This window comes from Heterodontus francisci, chromosome 31 (assembly GCF_036365525.1).
Source record: "Heterodontus francisci isolate sHetFra1 chromosome 31, sHetFra1.hap1, whole genome shotgun sequence".
In the NCBI taxonomy this organism is placed as follows: Eukaryota; Metazoa; Chordata; class Chondrichthyes; order Heterodontiformes; family Heterodontidae; genus Heterodontus; species Heterodontus francisci.
The window spans coordinates 43,133,421-43,156,365 of record NC_090401.1 but is presented as its reverse complement, the minus strand read 5'-3'; the positions used below and the strand labels follow the sequence as shown (position 1 = coordinate 43,156,365).

Below are 22,945 nucleotides of genomic sequence, written 5' to 3'. Positions count from 1 at the left end.
AAAGTATGCAGCTGCAAGCAGCACGTAGCATTAGGAACATGCAGTGGAGTCGATCAGGATTCACTTTCAATGCCGGAAATCGCTCGATGCACATCCAGTGTTACAAAGCGGTACTCATTAGGCACAACAGGGCACTCGTTACTTTGAATAAAGAAATGCTAATTTCAGGATATTGTAGATTCTTTGTTGCAATAGCAGCCTCTGGAAACTGGAACAATCAGACAGGTAGCTGACCTAGAATCGCTTGTGATTGCACTTATCATTCTCCATCTATTTTCCCCCCACTGAATATTTTCCCCAGTGAGTGGTGTGGCATTTACCAAGGATTTTTTCACACTTACTTTCCATTTACAGAATTTGTGCTGTCTGTTTCTATAATTTAAGGCTGCCTTCAATACAGCAAACACCCCATAGTGCCTCAGAACAAACAAGTGCTGAGCAGCAGTAGAAAACAAAGGATATAAACATAGCTTTGAGGAGGCCTTTAAACTGGGAAAAGAATTACCAATGCAAAAGGGGTCCAGGGGCCAACCCTCAAGAGTAGCATTTAATGGTTCCTGAAAGGGTGTCTGGAGCATGTTGAACAAAGCTGGACCCCAAATCAGGCACACAAGCAGTCGCCAAACACCAGAGAGAGAATACTTGGTATAATTGGCAATGCTGGATATAAACCTGGTTTTCTTCCACTAGTAAATGTAACTTCAGTCTGCCACTAATGTTTAACATATGCATTCAGTCTCAAGGGATTCATCACATGGGTGGTTCAACACTGAATGTCAGTACATCAAGTCCAAATTTTTTTTCAACACATCCATAGAAGTTTACAGTACAGTAGGTGGCCATCATGACTGTGCTGGTTCTTTTCTCATGCAAACCAAAACAAATCCAATTATCCTGCACTCTCTCTCCAGAGCCCTGCATCTCCCCCTGCTTCAAATATTTATCCAATTTTCCATGTTCTTTGGCAACTGGGCTGACCGATCCTTTGTCCCCTTCACCGTCAGGTCAGATTACCTGAAGGTGCTGGGGATATGGTTCGGAAGGGCCGGGGCGTGCACCAAAACATGGGAGGAGCGAGTAGCCAAGGTACGACAAAAGTTGGGCATGTGGGGGCAGCGATCTCTCTCCATTGTGGGTAAGAACCTGGTCATCAGGTGCGAGGCGCTCACGTTGTTGCTCTACGTGGCGCAGGTCTGGCCCATACCCCACTCCTGCGCCGTGGCAGTCACCCGAGCCATTTTCCACTTCGTCTGGGGATGTAAAATGGACCGGGTCTGGAGGGACACGATGTTCAAATCTCTGGACAAGGGCGGGAAAAATGTACCCAACGTGGCCCTCATCCTGATGACCACCTTCGTGTGCGGCTGCATCAAGCTGTGTGTAGATCCCCAGTACGCAAACTCCAAGTGTCACTACGTGCTGAGGTTCTATCTGTCCCCGGTGTTGCGAAGGATAGGCCTGGTCACATTGCCGCGGAACGCTCCGTGCAGTTGGGACGTGCCGTACCACCTATCCTTCGTGGAGCAGTTTCTGCGGGAAAACACCTTTGACCACCGGTCCATCAGGCAGTGGTCTGCACGGAATGTCCTCAAGGCCCTACGGGAAAAGGAAACGGTGGATCCTGTCGGATGGTTCCCCGAGCAGACCGTCAAAGTCATTTGGCGGAATGCCTCATCACCAGAACTTTCAAACAAGCACCAAGACGTAGCTTGGCTGGTGGTGAGAAGGGCCCTCCCCGTCAGATCCTTCATGCACACCCGAAGTCTCGCCCCCTCCGCACAGTGCCCCCGCGTTGGCTGTGGTGGGGAAGAGACGGTCGCCCACCTCCTCCTGGAATGTGCCTTTGCAAAGCAGGTGTGGAAAGAGATGCAGTGGTTTTTGTCAAGGTTCATCCCAAGCAGCTCTGTAACACAGGAGTCTGTGCTCTACAGGCTGTTCCCAGGGACGCACACCGAGACAAACATCAACTGCTGCTGGAGGACTATCAATTCGGTGAAAGACGCCCTTTGGTCTGCCCGAAACTTGCTGGTCTTCCAGCGCAAAGAGTTGTCCACCGCCGAATGTTGCAAACTGGCACATTCCAAGGTCCAGGACTACGTGCTGAGGGACGCACTAAAGCTTGGGGCAGCCGCAGCAAAGGCTCAATGGGGAAAGACCACAGTGTAAGGTTCCCCCACCAAGCTGGACTGAGGGGCTGGATCCAATGGAAACCCCTCGAATTGTATCGTTAATATTCTCAATTGCTGTAAATGTAAAACTGTAATTGACATGACAATTGTGAAACGGAAGGGTTGGGAAGAAACTCATGACAGTATTGAAGGAAACTGATCTCCCTTGCAATGTTTGTATTTTTTGGTGCTGTTTGGAAACTGTTTGGCAATGTAATTTTTACAGATTTTTATGAATAAAGTATATTTTGGAAATAAAAAAAAAAATATTTATCCAATTTTCCTATAAAAGATGGAATGGTCTCAACCACTCCCTCTGACAAAGCATTTCACACTCTAACAGTCCTTTTCGTAAGGAAATTTCCCCTAACCCCTTATCTCAATTGTTGAGTGATGGTCACCAACTCCCCAATCACCGAGCCTTTCCCTAGTCACCCCATTAAAACCTCTATTAACTCTCTTCTGTGTCTCAAATTTTTCTTCCTAATTCATTTCGCAACTCTAGAATCATCCTGGTAAATCTGGACTGTTCACTAATCATTGATTTCTACAAACGTATTGCCTTGCACCTACTCTACACCCTTATTTATAAATCCGAGAACGTTGCTAGCCTTTTATGGCTTTAACTAAATGCATTGATAGTTTTGAGGAATTATGTATTGGAACCTCAAGGTCTTTCTAGTCCTCCAGATCTTACAATGTATCCATTAAGTGTTTGTGGCAAGGATTGAAGACGATGGCTTTTGTCTTCCCAATGTTTAACTGAAGGAAAGTGAAGTCCATCCAATACTGGATAATGAACCAAAAAGCCTCACAACACAGACAGCAGAGGATCAATGTAGAAGATTCAGCCTGGTTTTGGTACAAGATGAAAGAGGCCCTGCTCAATCTAGTTCTAGGAAACGAAGTGGGGCAAGTAGAGAATGAGAGGACAGGGGAAACATCTAGTAAACAGCAACCCAAATATAATTAGGTTCTGAGGAACTGAGAAAGGGGAAAAAGGAAATCACAATGAGAAACACAAAGTTAGGTTGATAACCTATCAGCAAATGACCTTGAAGGTAGATCTTCGACCTCAAACATCAACTTTGTTTCTCCACAGATGCTGCCTAACTTGCTGAGTGTTTCCAGCATGTTCTGCTTATTTCAGATTTCCAGCACTGTCAGTATTTTGTTTCTGTATTAAAATTCTGCCAGAAATAATGCTGGGAGCAGAAACCACTCAGTTTTAAAAGTGGGTAAATGTGCGAAATATAAAAAATTAGAAACCCCTAAGGGAAGTGGCAATGCAGAATAATATGAACATTCAGGAACAGAAACCAAGTAATTATTTGACATAGTCTCAACCAGCTTTGAACCAGTCTTTTAAAGATTAACAGTAGTATATCCATTCACCAGCGCTAACTACCAATCACATTTTTTACTTACTATCCTATATAGTCAGGCAGGGTTAACTATAGGTTGGGAAAGGTTAGTGCATCAACTATTTATCATGTCAGTTGCTGACTGTGGATTCTGTCATAGAGTGATACAAACAAAGCCATTATTTTAAGATGGTCAACAGCAATACCGATTTAATGGCCCTGATTTCAAGGTCACTGCCCAGGCGCTGAAACTAAGAAACTGCAGGCTACTTATAGATCTTATTTGATGCTTGAAACATTTTCAATTTTGCACTTTATCTGTCTCCCATTCTTTTACTTACTTGCCTGCTTACAAAAACAATTCTGACAACATTTAATCAGCACTCTTGGAATGACCCAGAGAGACCACATGTTTCCACAGAGCCCTGTCCAACCCCAGCCAGGCCAGAAAAACACTCACAGAATCACAGAATAATACAGTGCAGAAGAGGCCCTTCGGCCCATCAAGTCTGCACTGATGTGTTAAAGACACCTGACCTGTCTACCTAATCCCATTTGCCAGCACTCCACCACAAAAGGAAGAGGAACCAAATATTAGCAAATGGCAGCTTGAGGAGAAACATGAGCTGGGAAGTTCCAGATGACCATAGGGATGACAAAGGATCAAAACGAACTCAAAAATTGAGTTAACCCTCCAAAAACAAACAGCAGTGGAGTTTTGCTCCATACCAAGGTCCCCCAGAGAGCAACAATGACTTGTAACTAAGTGTGTGTGGGGAGGGGGGGAAAACAGTATTTAAATTCTCTGAAATTTAACAGTAACTAGAATGATTTAATTTCCATGCACATTCAGAAGTGAACAGCTATAAAGGTCACAGTGGCGCAGTGGTTATCACCGCAGCCTCACAGCTCCAGGGACCCGGGTTCAATTCTGGGTACTGCCTGTGCGGAGTTTGCAAGTTCTCCCTGTAACTGCGTGGATTTTTGCCGGGTGCTCCGGTTTCCTCCCACAGCCAAAGACTTGCAGGTTGATAGGTAAATTGGTCATTGTAAATTGCCCCTAGTGTAGGTAGGTGATAGGGAATATGGGATTACTGCAGGGTTAGAATAAATGGGTGGTTGTTGGTCGGCACAGACTCGTTGGACCAAAGGGCCTGTTTCAGTGCTGTATCTCTAAAATAAAAAAAATTAAAAATAAAGGACAGATCAAATTGAATCACATGTTTCTTCAACCCAATTTCTCCTTGTATAAATCATCACAAATCATGGAAGCCCGAATAGCAACAATAGAAATTTTAAGAGCAACTGGGAAAATAAAACCAAAATTAGGACAGTCCATGACCAGGTACACGTGCTCCAAAGCCTTGCTAGATGAGATGAACAGTACCATAAGCAGCTATTCTTTGCTTACAATCTAACAGTTTGGTTGTCATCAGTAACTAAATGCATGAGACACAGCTGACCTGCCAAGTACTCCATAATTACAGTACCATTTTCAAAGATATGAGAGAAAGAGAGAGAGAGAAAGAAATAGATATGTTTGCTTTTCTAAGACGTCAACATGGCAAGCAAGGAACAGATGTTATAACATAGGTGGATGAAAAAGCTATGACTAACTGGACTTTGCTATAGGATTTGGAGATACATGTCCTCATATGACTGCCGCAGGCATTTTCAGAACTTCCAACAAATTGAGATATAAACCAATATTATAAATATTATAAGTGTTGGATATACGGCAACACAATTTAAATAAAGCCCAGTTTGACAAGTACAGCATGAACAATGTATACTTGATTGGATCTCCAGTCACTCCTCACCTGTTGTGGGTACTGCAGCCCGCCCCCCATGGTGCCTTGGGCCCGGCCCTGCACACCCACGGGAAAGCGCTGAGGCGCTGGAGGTCCATACGGTTGTCCTGGGTAAGGTCCGCTCTGTTGCGGTGGTGCCTGCTGTGCATATGGATTATTGCTGCTGCCATACGGCTGAGGTCTCTTCATCCCCATCTGGTCCATAGGGCTAGTCGGCTGATAAAGGAAATAGACCAGTAATTATAGTTACTATTGAGAACATAATTCCACCAGCCAATTCTAACAGCTGCAGTTCAGGAAGGTCCATTCGATTTTCCAAGTATATAGACAAAGGAGAGGGAAAACGAGCCAATACATTTACAAGCCTGGAAATAAATTGAACCAGAAAAGGGACCTTTTCTTTCCCCATTTACAAATGTACTTTCCCTTGGTTGAATTGATACATATTATAAGCAAGGGATGTATATTAAAATTACAAGATTAGTCAGTAAATCAAATTGATGTTCATGGTATTCACTCACTCTTGAAGCAGTTACTTTTTAAAATGCCCACTGATATTCATTACTGTTATTAGGCCTGTCTTACCTGAATTATCATGCTCAAAATGACCATCACATGACAATCCAGCACCTTATAACTGCAGTCACTATATTGTTGCGGGTCAGTGACATTCTCTGATCTCAAAGCTCTAATAAGAACACTACCACCCTTGCAACGAAAGAAAGGAGGGTTTCAAAAAGAGAGAGCAACTGATATTAATATACAGACATGCAGGAGTAGCCTAAATTGTTGCATAACATCCTGTACAATTCCTATCAAGTATTTATACATCCCCAGAGTACAGAATCAAGCCTCAGACTGCTGCAAGTCAACTGAGCAGGACTCAGACCATGCTCCAGTGGCACAGCACAACCATCACCAGCTCACGTTACTGGAACTACTTCAGGCAGGAACTGATGCACAAAGGGCAAGGTGCCAGGAAGATCGTAAAGATCGTCACAGCAGAAAGAGCAAAGCAACCACAAACAGCAATGTATGGCACCCAATCCAATCACTCACATCCCCACAATAAGGAAGTCAATCAAGGAAGTGCTCCAGAGAAGTCGATCTTGAGTAAACTATAAAACAAAATTCAAAATGTACAGGTTCATGGAAAATACTGCCATCTTTGTGCAGATTTCTGGCAGTTTCTGCTGCACTCTCAATGCTTGCAACAATGCACTCCCAACAAGTATTACCCCCCCAGCTTCCTCCAAGAGTCTACCAAATTGCTTTAAAGCCCATGCAGAAATATTGCAACCCACTGCCATAGCCCCAACTTTAGGATACGAGCAAAAGTGTAGCCCACAGATTCAGGGCCCCAAGTGTGGCTAATGTACAGGAAGGATTTCTCAAAGACAATTGTTGGGTTATCAAATTAAAATATAGTTGAAGTACTGCAACACATGGCTTTTGGTACAACTGAACTTCCCCACAAACTAAGAGGTAAGCACTGTCCACCCTAATCAGAGGACAGACACCCCTCCGCATGGTTAGAACCATAGAATAATTACTGCACAGAAGGAGGCCATTCAGCCCATCATGTCCATGCTGGCCAAAAAAACTAGCCACCCAATCTAATCCCACCTTCCAACACCTGGTCCATAGCCTCTCAGGTTATAGCACTTCAGGTGCATATCCATGGTTAGCCCACCCTTTGTGTCATATTATTGTCCACCTGAAGATCAGAAGCCAACATACCACCCAAGATTGGGAACTTGATGACAGGCATCCCTTAACAGCTATGCTGTATCATTTCCAAGTCAGACATTACATTTTCTGATGACCCCAGAGGATAGTCCTTTTTTACAAGACACCTTTAAGTCACCCCACTAAAGGGGGAGTGCTGCTGCTGTTGTTACACAGATCACCCTTTGGTTTACTGGTTTAAAAAAAATCAGAGCAACACATGAATTGAATTCTTCTGCCAATGATCTCAGTGCCATTTCCCCCATAAGTTAATCAGGAAACAGTTATAGAATAAACTTTTATGCTGATCAGGAATAAAAATCTATTTTTCGTCCTAAGAGGAGAGAAATTGTCACTAAAAAGCACTAGTCTAGTATTTGCCCATTTTGCCATCTCCCAAATATTTTATTAGAAATTGATCTTCTCACATGAACGACATTTGCATATACATTCAGTGCAGCGACTACAAATCTTAAGCCCAGGCTTTTAATGCGATGAGGGGAGCATAGCGGCATTCGGCAAGGTGGCAATGTTACACTGCTGGCTGCCATTTTGTGAACTACAGTGGACATTTTGTGGAGTGCAATGCAGGCACTGCACATTTACCATAACAGCAGCTCTTCAGACTGCAACATTCCCGCTTCTGAACAGAAGCGACTCCTATATGGTGGTATTTACAGAAAAACATCCTATGATGCGACTGACCATACACACAAACAAACAATCATTTTAAGCTTACTGGCCAATGCAAAAACTAGGCATGATATTACTGGGAACAACTGCTCACTGATCCTCATACAGTTCTTGCATGAAAAGTTCAGGAATTGTACAAAATCTAATCTGTAAGTAACTAAAATACACCCATTATATCTGTGGAATGTTGAAATCCTTGGGCTGACGAATGGGAGTAATTTGTGCCACATCAAGGGGTGCGCAGTGGCGAGCACTGCAGCCTCACAGCTCCAGCAACCCAGGTTCGGTTCTGGGTACTGTCTGTGCAGAGTTTGCAAGTTCTCCCCGTGACCGCGTGGGTTTCCTCCGGGTGCTCTGGTTTCCTCCCACATGCCAAAGACTTGCGGGTTGTAAATTGACCATTATAAATTGCCCCTAGTGTCGGTAGGTGGTAGGAGAATTTGAGGGAAGGTGGGGATGGGAGAGGGAAATGGGATTAATGTAGGATTAGTATAAATGGGTGGTTGATGGTCGGCACGGACTCGGTGGGCCGAAGGGCCTGTTTCAGTGCTGTATCTCTCTATGTATCAATATCAGGTAACCAACATCCCTAACATGAAAATGTCCAATCATTGTCCCCTGACTTTCAAAAGCACCACCATCACCATCCCCACTATCAACACCCTGGGGGAGTGACCACTGACCAAAAGCTGGACTGAGCAAGCCATAACAACTGCCTGGTTACAAGAGTAGGGCTGAGGCTGGATATTCGTCAGCGAGTACTCCATTTCACTGCATACCCTCCACGAGCTTATCTTGTCCAAGACCCACTTAATGTACCTTTGATCCCATTTTCTCTAAACTGATGACCCAATTCTTGCCCCTCATGTTACCCAAGATTGTAAATAATTCCCCCTCCTCACACTGTCTCCCGTCATCACGCCCCTCTTCAAAGCAGCCAACTTCATCTCCTTGCAAACTATCATCCAACCTCCAACCTCCCTTTCCTCTCCAAAGTCTTTAACGTGTTGCCACCTCCCTAAACTATGACCATGTTACCACCAATCCATGTTTAAATCTTGCCAATCTAATTTACGCCCTGTTACGGTTCTAAATCAGTTACAAATTATATCTTCTGTGACTGTGAACGTAATTCATTACTTTTTTTGCAGCATTTGACACTGTTGATCACACCATCCTCCTCTTAACCTCTCCTCCATTGTCTGGCTCATTGGGACTGTCTTTCACTTAGATACACGCTTAGCTATCCAATCATGGCCAAAGCATTTCCAGCAATGGCCTCTCTTCTGGCTCCTACATGGTTCCCTCTGGAGTTCCAGGGGATCGTTCCTTGCCCTGCTCCTCTTCCTCATCTATGCAGTGCCCCTTGGCAGCATCATTCACAGATAACAGGTCAGGTTCCACATGTCTACTGACAATACCCAGCTCTGTCTCTCTCGATTCCTCTGCTGTCGCCACAATAGACTGCAATTTTCTCCATGGCAGTGCTCCACTTAAAAAGGTCTAGCCTCTTTCATTAACTACCCCTGCAGTTATTCTACACCCCTTTCACTTAAGCACTTCTCTGGTCCTCCAACTCTAAGCAGAAAGGAAACGAATGCAGTTCCAAATAAGAGTCTTAATATTTTGTGCAAATAGAAAAACATCATGGAGGTAAAGTCTTTTATCTCTTTTACATTGCATGAAGTGGCTGTGTGAAAGTGTCAGAGAGACCCCCAACCTCCATGCGCTGCCATGTTTACCTTCCTGCCTGGCACCACTCCAAGACCTGCAATTCTCACTGTTATGTTTTTAGTTTTGAGATCAGACAGCAGTTTAAAAGACCCATCACAACAATGGCCTCCAACACCGTCAGTTCCCTGGAGGTCTGGCCATTATTAACTGCTTGAATCCCGCGTATTTACGACTAATAGCAATCAGTGATGTAAAACTGCCATTTATTATTTCTGATGCAGAATTACAGCTCAGTTGTCACAGGGCCCTCCAAGGTACTAACACTTGTAGAAAATACAAACAAAATCATTACTTCTAATGATCAATAAATGAAAGTATAGTTATTCCACTACTGTGCAATTTAAACCATGAAATGAAAATTTGGGGTTGGAATAGTAAACCAGAAATCTGGACTAATAATTCAGAGAACACAAAGTAAAAACCCGCCATGGCAGTTTGGAAATTATTCTGTTTAGTTTTTTTTTAAGAAAAGGCCTCGTGTCCTACTGCAATGCAAAATTCTAAACGTTGGATCACAGCAGCATATACACATTGAGGACAGCCTCACGAGTGCAGATTACACACATGCACGGGATTCACGCAGGTTTCTAGTAAATGAGGAAAGAGGGTAAGAAAAGGCAAACTGACCAAGATTCTGCATCTGCTCATTATTCAGTGATCCCCTGCTGGGAAATGTGGACATTGCAGAGGTCACAACAATGCTTCACTGTGACCCACGCCCACCCACAATTAACCATCTATGCTTACTGGTTAACCACTTGCTTAAGATCTCAGAGTAATACCAACACCCCACTATTCCCCATCAAAAATTAACAGCTTGAAGGGAGCCAAGAAATGGGAGCGGATGCAGGGAGACATGTTGCCTTTTTTAAAAAAAACATTAGGATAAACTCTGAGCAGGCCTTTTTGGGGAGGATATTACAAAGCACAAAATAGATCAAAAACAGAAGTGAAGCTGACAGCAGTCCAGCACTACTCAGCATACACATTAAAATCAACCAGATACCATTTGGTGAACCCAAGAGTAAATTAAAAAGCAGATTGAGAACAGGGGCTACTTACCAGACCAGGCAACAGTAAGCAGAGAGAACCAGGCTAATACTACCTCCAAAATGCTTCACATTCCCTTATTAAGGGTTGCACATGCTGATCATGAGCAAGGTTCCTGTGCTCAAGACCTCACCCATTTATTCCACAATTACAGGACAAATTATATCACACACTGATCACCACTACACAGACAACTGTTAGGTAACCAGTTAGTAAGTTCTTTCTCCCCTCAACATCCCTCCAGTGCCTCATCCAAACAGCCTCTCTTCACATGAATGCTAGGAGAGTGGGTTTTGGACTATTCTACCATGTGGATCTCATAACCATGGCCAGTATCTATGCATTTGCTCTTTGAGCAGAGGTTGCTTGAATCCTGGCCAGTATTCATTCCTCTAGCTCAGGAACATGTAAACAAACTATCAGCAATAACTGGCATTTACATAGCACGTCTAACATAGTAAGATATCTCAAGGTGCTTCACAGGAGCATTATCAAACAGAATGGAAATATGCAGACTGATTGCCAAAAGCTTGGTGAAAGGGGTAGGTGTTAAGGAGGGTAGAGAGGCAGAAATGTTTTAGGCAGGGAATTTCAGAGCTTGGGGCCAAGGCAGCTGAAGGCACAGCCACTAGCAGCAGAGTAATTAAAATTAAAATTGGGGGTGCACAACAACCAGAATTGGAGGAGTGCAGAGATCGGAGGGTTGTAAGGATCGAGGAGGTTAGAGATGGGAAGGACAATGCCAAGGATGGATCTGAATGGATGAGAATTTTAAAACTGAGGCACTGCCGTACCGGGAGCCAATGTAGGTCAGTGAGCACAGGGGTGATGGTTGAACAGGAGCTGGAGCGAGCTGGGAGACGGGTGCAGAGTTTTGGATAAGCTCAAGTTGATGAAAGATTGAAGGTAGAAGGCTTGCCAGGAAAGAGTTGCAATAGTTAAGTCTAGAGGTAAAACAATAAAAGACATGGATGAGGGTTGCAGCAGATGAGCAGAGGCAGGTGACACAGATGGACGATGTTATGGAGGTGTAAGTAGGCGTTCTTGGTGATGGAGAGAGTATGTGGTCAGCTTAGCTCAGGGTCAAATAGGTCGCCACGGTTGCAAACTACCTAGTTTAGCCTTAAGCAGTAGCCAGGGAGAGGGATGGAGTCAGTGGCTAGGGAATGGAGTCTGTGGCATTTGTAGACAGAAAGCTTCTAACCCACTCTGGGCAGAGTCTGCTGGGGGGGGGGAAAAGTTTCCTTTCTGCTCAAAAGGCATCAGTGGCCAGTTTTTCTTTTTTTTTTTAAAAGAGTGGGAGAAGAGGAGAAATGAGGAGAATATATTCTTGACTTAATGGGTAGAAAACTTACAGTATGGCATATCAGAACAGTTTCAGAAGTATACAATTATCAAATGGAGTTGGAGAGGCTCCTGTCAATGGAATCAAAACCCTCCGTACATCAGCACATCTCAACTCATCTGGATGCAGAACTTCAATGCAACCTCTGGCAGGTGCCAATATTTAAAGGTTGTAGGACACACTGACAATGCTGCTAGGTACAGGGTGGACAGCAAGAGGCTTTTTCCCAGAGTGGGGGTTTCAATTACTAGAGGACACGAGTTCAAAGTGAAAGGGGAAAAGTTTAGGGGGGATATGCGTGGAAAGTTCTTTACGCAGAGGGTGGTGGGCACCTGGAACGCATTGCCAGCGGAGGTGGTAGATGCGGGCACGATGGAGTCTTTTAAGATGTATCTAGACAGATACATGAATGGGCAGGAAGAAAAGAGATACAGAACCTTAGAAAATAGGCGACATGTTTAGAGAGAGGATCTGGATCGGCGCAGGCTTGGAGGGCCGAAGGGCCTGTTCCTGTGCTGTAATTATCTTTGTTCTTTGTTCTTTGTACCCACCCACCTCCTGCAATTCCCAAGGCTTCAACAATCAAAAGCTAGGTATTTTACAGTGAGGTGCTTATACACAAAGAAGTTTACCTCTGGTAATTTACAGAAATTACAACACAGAAACAGGCCACTAGGCCCAGCCAGTCTACATTGGTGTTCATCCTCCACACAAGCAGCATCCTAATCCAATGTTCCCAAATCCCCTTCATTCCCCTTTCCTTCAAACAGCTAGGTAACCTATTCTTAAATGTTGACAGTGATTGAAGCAGAGACCAACTCCAGTGAATTTCACAGCCTCACAACCATCTATGTAAAAAATAAATGTTTCTCCTGTTTTTTGTCCCAAGTCTCCTACATTTAATGTTGCACTTATGTCCCCTTGTTACAGACCCTTCAATCACTGGAAACAAGATTTTAATCTACTCTGTTCTATCCTCCACAATTTTAAATATCTGTCAAATCATCCTGTGATTTCCACCACAATTTATCAAGTCTTTATATTTATATTTCCTCACAACAGACAGCTTGCATTTCCAAGCCAACAACCAAAGGGTGATCCCCTCAAATGTTTTCTAGATGAACTTTGTGATCATAATAATAGGATGCCAATAGTCAAAACTGTGCATTTGGCTTCCTCACATACATTCACTCCAGAAAGGAGAGGTCACACACTGATGACCTGTACCAGAAAGCATCATAGCAATCCTTTCTGGAATAGACAGCAGAAATTTCACCTATTCTGTTGTCCAGAGATCACAAACATGCCATATTTCTGCAGTTTTTAAAAAAATCATACATAAGCCCAAACCTGGTCTGCGCTGACTTCATTAATCTCAGTCACATGAAGGGCAGCAGTGCAGCAACACCACCAATGATGCTGCCTAACCACTGAGTATTTCCAGCATTTTCAGTTTTTGTTACACCATCCATGACCCTGCGTGCAGACTCAGTCACCAAATCAATGAAAGACAGACAGCCCATAATATAGTGCTAGGATAACAACAAAGGTAGGTAGGGGGTGATGTGCAGAAAAACCTCAAATGGGCTAAAACTGATGGGTTAAACAGGCTGTTTCTGCACTGGAACATTCTATGGCCAGGAATTCAAGCTAGAAAGAAAGGTTTTGGATGTTATGGTCATTTTCTTTGAAAAGAAGATGCCTTGAGGGGACCTAATTCAAGTTTTCAAGTTTATGAAGGAATTGACAAAACTGATCTAAGCAAATAGTACACGGTGGTATAACAGCAACCATTTAAAAATTGTGAAGTTGTGGGAGGAGAAGACTATTGAATCAGATGGAATAAATAGGTTCACAAGTTAATTAAACAGGTTTCTGAGAAGACAATGGATTGAGAAATATGAGAAGACTGGCTCAGAACCATTGAAAGACCAGGTGTGCATTTACATTGTTGGTAGGAACAACCTCTAGACTTCTAACAGCATTGCAGACCCAGATTTGCATGGGTAATGTCAGCGGAGCAGGTTGCAATCACTTGTCTGTTCATGCCATGGTGCTACTTATCACAACACAAGCAGGCTTCCATAAAGAAAAGGCTTCACACCCATTATCAGCTAACCCCACGTCCTGAGTGTGTAGATTGGAATGAACGGCAGGTTATTAAACCATGGAGGTTTTCAACACAGAGAAAGGAACCATTCAGCCCATCATGTCTGTGCCAACTACCTCCTGGCGCACTGTTAATTGTTGCAACTTTTGTGGAGACAAATATTTAAATTGACCTCTTATTTCATCATAAAAAAAAACATTGAATGTAATTCTTAGAACTATTTTTCTGATCCGTAAGTCACCTAAGTACAATTTTTACAATCAATCACTGAAATCTGGCTGGTCTCAATCCAAGCCTTTATTTGCAGTCATAGGTCATTTATTTATTCATGTACTTAACACCTAGTAAATGAGAAGTCTATAAAATGTGTGATTATTAACTGCACAAATTAAGAAATAGTTTATCAGAAACTGCAGTGGAGAAATGCATATCAAGCTGTGAGAAAGCATTTACTGACCCCACCTGCCGTTAAACAGTATGTACAGAATTAGCTCCCAGTCATTTTCAGTTGTGTGGGGCTTTACAAATCGTTAGTTAATTTATAGCGTATTCAATTGGAACTCCAGACATAACATATAAAAATTCTTAATTATTTAATGCATTCTGAATTTTTTTATTCATGAAATTCACACACTACATGAAAATGATTTGCCCAAGATTCGGGGAAGAAACTTTAAACACCAGCTGCGTAAAGGGGAAAACTAGTTACCAAGCAGCTAGGTGGCAAACATTTAAACACCACGAAAATAAATTTTATTAGAAGGTAATTAAAATTGAGACTTTTCCGAACCAGAATAGAAAATTAAAAATCAGGAGGCTTTGGTATTTTGTCACGAAAGTAATTGGATAAATAAGTGAAGCTGATCAGACTTGGCAATGTTTAACAAGGAGAGAGAGAAAAATGTACTCTGCTATTTCAAAAGAAGCCATTAACATACTTCAGAATTAGTGCCACCAACTGTCCCAGACAGTCGTGGTGAGGTACTTGCCCCCATTAGCAAGACAATGCTTAAAATGCCACGGTTAGTTTAAAATACAAAGAAGTTGCATCAAGTCTACAGCACAGAAACAGATCATTCAGCCCAACTGGTCAATGCCAGTGCTTGTGGTCCACAAGTCTCCTCCCACCTGACTTCATATCACCCTTTCAGCATATCCTTCTATTCCTTTCTCTCAAGCGCTTATCTAGCTTACCCTTAAATACATCTATGCTATATGCCTCAACTACTCCTTGTGGTCATGCGTTCAGCATTCTAACTAGACTCCAGGTAAAGAAGTTTCTCCTGAATTCCTTATTGGATATATTAGTGACCAACATTTTCACCACTTGTACTCTTTAAAACCCTTTCATTATCTTAAGAGACCTCTATCAGGTTATCCCCTCAGCCTTCTCAATTCTAGAGAAAAGAGCCCCTGCCAGTTCAGACTTTGGGTATCATCTTGAATCATCTTTTTGCACCTTCTGCAATGCCTCTATATCCTTTTTATAATATGGACAGGACTGTGCAACGTACTCCAGGTGCTGTTTCACCAAGTTTCTATTTAAGTTTATCAACTTCTCTGCTTTTCAATTCTATCCCAGTAAAAATGGACTCCCGGGCTTGGTCTGCTTTTTTATGGCCTTATTAATCTGCATCACTAATTTTAATGATTTGTGTATATATAACCCCAGATCCCTCCTTATTCTTCCTACCAAAATGCATCACTTCATACTTATGTATCATGAAATTCATTTGCCAATTCCACACCCATTCTGAAAGTTTTATATTGTCTTATATCTTGTTGCAGTCTTCCTCTGTATTAACTACATCCCCCAATTTCATGTCTGCAAATTTTTCAATTTTATTTCCGATTCAAGTCAAAATCATTAATCTACATTATAAAAAATAGCGCCAGCACCAATCCCTGTGGACCACTACTTCTTACCTTTTGCCAGTCTGAGTAACTGCCCATAATCACTATTATCTGTTTTCTGATGAAGGGTCACTGACCTGAAACGTTAACTCTGCTACTCTCTCCACAGATGCTGCCAGACCTACTGCGTATTTCCAGCATTTCTTGTTTTTATTTCAGATTTCCAGCATCTGCAGTATTTTGCTTTATTCTCTGTTTTCTGTTTTGTAGCCAGCTTGCTATCCCATTCTGCTACCTGTGTCCTGAATCTACATGCTCTAACATTAGTCATAAATCTATGTGGTTCCTTATGAGACCTTTTGAAAATCCAAATACATTACATTTACTGCATTACCCTTGTCTATTCTTTCTGCTAGTTCAAATTCAGTAATATTGGTCAAGCGACTGCTGACTACTATATTTTCAATTTCTAGATGTTTTTCTATTACATCTTTGAGTAAGAATTCCATTTTCTATCCTACCATTGACAGTAGGATAATTGGTCTGAAATTCCCTGGACTTGTTCCATCTCTCTTCCCCCCACCCCACCTTTTTAAATATAGGAATAACATTAGCTACCCTCCATTCCAAGGTACTTCAGTGAGATGTCCATAAGAACAGTTAGAGCAGCTAGAATATGGCCCTACGTGTAGTGTTTATAAAACAGATTTATTTTCATAAACTGGCCTCAATTTAGAGTGACAGGTCATAATGTAAATCAAGAGAACATTCGAGAATTACTCTCCAGTGATCCAAACAACACAACTTCCATTAACATAGCACCTTCAATGTAAAAAAAAAACCCAAGACACTTCAGGAAGGTTTAGTCAAACAAAAATGGACCTAGACACAAAGGAAGTGATATCAGATGGGGTAGGCAAAAAGACTGGACAAAAGGTAGACTTTAAGGAGGGCTGTTAAGGAGTAGGATGAGGTGGGGCAATGAAGGGTTTTAGGAAGTGTGTTCCAGAATGTATGGCTAGAAAGCTGAAGGCACAGCCTAAGATAGACTATTTGGGCCCAATCGTCTTTTCCTAAATTTGTTATATTCTTAACATCCTTAGCACAATCTTTCAGCTGTAGATTTCACAATGCCCTGGTGCTTTACCTGGATGCAAAGACAGAAAGTTTGACAATAACCAAAGAAAAAGCCCCCACCATTTCTGCATCAGTGAAGCCATCAAGTTTGCAAATTCACATTTCATCTTTCAGCTAACACAAATCAAAGGTAGCAATAGTCCTCATACAAGTTAATTTAGCGTTTCAACACAACAGGGAAAATAATTATACTTGTACCACTGCACTTCAATGCTGTGCAATGGATTTAAGTGTGAAACCACCAGAATCTCACCCTACATATCTCACTGCGTTGCCTCCACAGAACTTAAATTTGGAAAGACATCAATCTGTAATTGTACTGCAGGTGTTTTTCACTGTTCCGAGTCAACAGTACTAACGTTGCTTACACCCACCATCACACGTTACGAAAATCCTAGCAACACTGCGTACATTTAAACATCCTGTGTCTACCACTAAACTCATTGTATACTGGATAAAGAACTTCCACAGGTCTATTATATAGACTACAAATTAACACGGCTTCCTCTCTGTGACACTGCTCATCTCCTAAAGATATCAGTATCTTTGACACGCTGCAACTAGATAAGTATCGGCAAATCTTCAGGAAATTCAATTCTTTGTGGAGTTTTAAATCAGCTTTCTTAGACCAACAAGGGGAGTCACCTTTGCCCTCCAGTGGATTAAGCTGTTGCCTTTTCTCCTAAGAGAGGATTATATAGACACCATTACATCAGATACAACGTGCATTGAAACTTCGCATCCACTTCTACAGATCAAACAGATTTTCAGAAATTTAGTCAAAAGACTCACTAGATCATGGGGTGTTCTTGTAAAGCTCGCATGTCCCATTTGCTGTACCTTGTGCCAAACTGGGTCCAACTGTGGGAAGGAAGGCTCCGTTACACTATTTAGAAATCATTTTAAATTGAGGGCACTCTGCCTAAAAACTAAAACCTCACAGCTGTGCACTGTTTGAATTGTTGCCAAGTAAATTTTTCATCAGTCTTGGCAATGAATGAATGACACTCAGTAAAAGACAGGAGAGTTTGTAATGGTGTGACGTCAAGGCGGGGGTGGGGAAACACATTGCACACTGGCTCTAAGTGGAGTCGCTGGTTCACTCACACCCTTATGCTGCCTGTCTGTCATGAATGCAAGGAGGAAACCCCTTTTTCTCTTTCGTGCAGCATTTTCCACTGAACAGCACATGGCTAATCTGCATACACCAAGGCCACACCACTTCTTGTCTGAAGGGTAAGTATCGGGGACTGCCTGCCTGGGAGGACTTGGATTCCTGCCTGATGACTGATAATGACGAGTCAACAGATGGCTTGGGGTTGCTAATAAACAACGGCAGTCATGTGACTTGCCACATGGCAAAGGAAGCCAAGCCAATTGTTAAATGACACCAGCTTCTGTTAAATCAGCACTGCTTGCTATCCATGGCTGCTAACCAGGCTGTGCATGTGGACAGACCATAAAGCTGCACAGGAATACAGACTGGCACCTACTTGAAACCAGCCCAGCGAACATCCACATCGTTACACAAGCTACTTAGTTTTAAACCAAACATTCACACATGTCTGACAAAACACTATAGACCAAGAATCTCATGGCTCTAAGCTGGGCAGCTTAAATATATTATAGATATAATAATCTACAATCCAAATTATCTACCTAAAATACTGATATGGTCTGCTCCTGCCAAATGAACTGGATGCACTTTTCAAGCCTGATCTCAGTACACCTTTGTTAGTTGTTATACCAAGAGTGTGGGTCCTAAGGGGGATAATAGCACAATCATAATGATACCGGACTAGCAATTCAGAGGTCCAGACTAATGCTCCAGAGACACTAGTTCAAATCCCACCATGGCAGCTGGTGAAATTTAAATTCAATTAATAAATAAATCTGGAATAAAAAGCTAATCTCAGTAATGGTGACCATGAAAGTATCGGATTGTTGTAAAAACCCATCTGGTTCACTAATGTCCTTTAGGGGAGGAAATCTGCTGTCCTTACCTGGTCTGGCCTACACATGACTTCAGAAGCAAGGCAATGTGGTTGACTCTTAACTGCCTTCTGAAATGGTCTAGCAAGTCACTCCGTTGTATCAAACTGCTACAGAAAAGATTAAAAAGAATAAAACCGGACGGACCACCCAACATCGACCGAGGCACCAGAAACGACAAAGACACACACTGCCCAGTCAACCCTGCAACATCCTCCTCCTGACCTCTGGGGACTTGTTCCAAAATTGGGAGAGCTGTTCCTCAGACTCATCCAGCAACAGCCTGGCAGTCATACTCACCGAATCATACTTTACAGCCAATGTCCCAGACCCATTACCATCCCTGGGTATGTTCTTGTCCCACCAGCGGGACAGACACACCAGAGGTGGCAGCACTGTGGCGAACAGGAGGGAGTAGGTGGCCCTGGGAGCCCTCAACATTGACTCCAGACCCCATGAAGTCTCATGTCATCAGGTCCAACATGGGCAAGGAAACTTCCTGCTGAACACCATCTACCACTGTCCCCCTCAGCTGATGAACCAGTATTTCTCCATCTTGAACACCACCTGAAAGAAGCGCTTGAAAGCAGAGGGTAGCAAGGGCACAGAAAGTACTCTGGGTAGGGGATTCAACGTCTATCACCAATAGTGGCTCAGTAGCACCACTGCTGACCAAGCTGGCCAAGTCCTGAAGGACATATCTGCCAGACTGAGCCTGCGGCAGGTGATGAGGGAACCAAGAGGGAAAAACTTACTTAACCTCGCCCTCAGCAATCTATCTGTCCCAGATGCATTTGTCCATGACAGTATTGGCAGAAGTGACCACCGCACAGTCCTTGTAGAGATGTAAGTCTCGCCTTCATAGTAAGGATACCCTCCATCATGTTGTGTGGCACTATCGCCATGCTAAATGGAATAGATTCAGAACACAACTAGCAGCTCAAAATTTGGCAACCATGAGGCACTGTGCGCCATCAGCAGCAGCATTATATTCAACCACAATCTGTAACCTCAAGGCCCAGACTATCCCCTCACTCTACCATTACCATCAAGCCAGATCAACCCTGGTTCAATGAGGAGTGGAGTAGAGCGTGCCAGGAGCAGCACCAGTCATACCTAAAATATGAGGTTCCATCCTGGTGAAGCGACAACACATGCATGCTAAACAGTGGAAGCAACATGCAATAGACAAAGCTAAGCCACAACCAACAGATCAAAATTCTGCAGTCCTGGCACATCCAGTCATCAACGGTGGTGGACAATTAAACATCTAGTTGGAGAAGGCTCCACAAACTTCCCCATCCCCAATGATGGGGGAGCCCCAACAAGTCAGTGCAAAAGATAAGGCTGAAGCATTTGCAACCATCTTCAGCCAGAAGTGCCGACTGGATGATCCATTTTGGCCTCCTCCTGAGGTCCCAAGCATCAGAGATGCCAGTTTTCAACCAATTCAATTCACTCCACGTAATAGCAAGAAACAGCTGAAGCTGTGGATAAAGCAAAGGCTGAGCCCTGACAACATCCCAGCTGTAGTACTGATGACTTGTGCTGCAGAACTGGTCACACCCCTGGCCAAGCCATTCCAGTACAGCTACAACACTGGCATCTACCCAACAATGTAGAAAATTGCCCAGGTAAGTCCTGTCCACAAAAAGGACAAATCCAGTCCAGCCAATTACCGTTCCATAAGTCTACTCTCTGTAATCAGCAAAGTGATGGAAGGCGTCAGTGACCGTGCTATCAAGCAGCACTTATTCAACAATAACCTCCTCACCCTGTACAGAACCTTAGTTAGGCCACACTTAGAATATTGCATGCAATTCTGGTCGCCACACTACCAGAAGGACGTGGAGGCTTTGGAGAGGGTACAGAGGAGGTTTACCAGGATGTTGCCTGGTCTGGAGGGCATTAGCTATGAGGAGAGGCTGGAAAAACTCGGATTGTTTTCACTGGAACGACGGAGGTGGAGGGGCGACATGATAGAGGTTAACAAAGTTATGAGCGGCATAGACAGAGTGGATAGTCAGAAGCTTTTTCCCAGGGTGGAAGAGTCAGTTACTAGGGGACATAGGTTTAAGGTGCGAGGGGCAAAGTTTAGAGGGGATGTGCGAGGCAAGTTTTTTTTACACAGAGAGTGGCGAGCGCCTGGAACCTGCTGCCAGGGGAGGTGGTGGAAGCAGATACGATAGCGACGTTTAAGAGACATCTTGACAAATACATGAATAGGAAGGGAATAGAGGGATATAGGCCCTGGAAGTGCAGAAGGTGTTAGTTTAGGCAGGCATCAAGATCGGCGCAGGCTTGGAGGGCCGAATGGCCTGTTCCTGTGCTGTACTGTTCTTTGTTCTTGTTCTATGCTCAGCTTGGGTTCCGCCAGGGGCACTCGGCTCCAGACCTCATTACAGCCTTGGTCCAAACATGGACAACAGATCTGAATTCAAGAGGCGAGGTGAGAGTGACTGCCCTTGACATCAAGGTAGCATTTGACCAAGTGTGGCATCAAAAAGCCCTACGAAAACTGGAGTCAATGGGAATCGGGGGAAAACTCTCCACTGGTTGGAGTCATAACTAGCACAAAGGGAAATGGTTATAGTTAGCGGCCAATCATCTCAGCACCACGAGATTGCTGAACGAGTTCCTCAGTGTAGCGCCCGAGTCCCAATCCATCCTCAACTGCTTCGTCAATGACCTTCCCTCCAACGTAAGGTCAGAAGTGGGGATAGTCGCTGATGATTTGCAGAATGTTCAGTACCATTCAAGACCTCTCAGACACTGAAGCAAAATTCTTGCCTGCATGCAGCAAGACCTAGACAACATTCAGGCTTGGGCTAAGGTGGCAAGTAACATTTGCACCATACAAGTGCCAGGCAATGACCAACTCCAACAAAAGATAATCTAAGCATCTCCCCATGACATTTAATGACATTACCATCACTGAATTCCCCACCATCAACATCCTGGGGTTACAAATGACCAGTAACTTAACTGGAGCAGCCATATATACTGTGGCTACAAGAGCAGGTCAAAGGCTGGGAATTCTGGGGAGAGTAACTCACCTTCTGACTCCCCAATGCCAGCCCACCACCGACAAGGCACAAGTCAGGAGTGTGAGGGAACACCTCCCATTGGCCTGGAAGACTGCAGCTCCAGCAACAATCAAGAAGCTCAACACCATCCAGGACAGAGCAGCCCACTTGATCGGCACCCCATGCACCACCTTAAACATCCACTCCCTCCACCATCAGCGCACAGTGGCAGCAGTATGTACCATCTACAAGATGCATTGCAACAACTCGCCAAGCTTCCCCTGACAACACCTTCCAAACCCACGACCTCTACCACCTAGAAGGACATGGCTGCAGATGCGTGAGAACACTGCCACCTGCAAGTTCCCCTCCAAGCCACACACCATCCTGACTTGGAACTATATCGCCATTCCTTTGATGTTACAGGATCAAAAACCTGGAACTCCCTTCATAACAGCACTGTGGGTGTACCTACACATGAAGTGCAGCAGTTCAAGAAGACATCTCACCACCACTTTCCTGAGCAATTAGGGATGGTCAACAAATGCTGGCGTTGCCAGTGTCACTCACATCCCATGAAATTAAAAAATGGTCCCAAACACTGCATCCATCCTACTTATCTAAAACCCTTCCACACAACAGAACACCTACCCAAACGTGCAACCCCTCCCCCCCCACCATTTAAACATTGTGCCTGTCCTGCACGCACCGGAACAGAACTATTACACCCCTACCCATCACAGCCCCACAGAGCTATTGCAGCACCAACACTCCACCAGAACTATTAAAACCCTCCCCTCTACATCACAAAGGAACTATTACACCCTAACCCCACATACCCTACCAACTATTACACCCCTACCGAACTATTACACCCCTACCAAGGAAGTAACAGTGTTCCACAAGTATCTATCCTTGGGCCTCAACTATTCA

The 22,945-nt window shown here is 43.7% G+C and overlaps 1 protein-coding gene across 5 annotated transcripts in view; it reads right to left on the bottom strand.

The window, feature by feature from the left end:
* LOC137347205 (AT-rich interactive domain-containing protein 1A-like) overlaps positions 1–17,840 on the bottom strand; it is an 87,897-nt gene extending 70,057 nt beyond the window's left edge. For 3 of the 5 annotated variants that reach the window (XM_068011421.1, XM_068011422.1, XM_068011423.1), the window contains exons 1-2: positions 6,112–6,237; positions 5,353–5,559 (exon numbers count right to left, since the gene is read on the bottom strand). In XM_068011421.1, coding sequence (XP_067867522.1) covers positions 5,353–5,559; positions 6,112–6,174 — 270 coding nt within the window. In that variant the 5' untranslated portion in view covers positions 6,175–6,237. Of the gene's footprint in view, positions 1–5,352; positions 5,560–5,928; positions 6,039–6,111; positions 6,238–17,786 lie in introns of those variants that run through there. The other 2 variants (XM_068011424.1, XM_068011426.1) reach the window with 2 other exon arrangements.
* Positions 17,841–22,945: the final 5,105 nt, after the last annotated feature.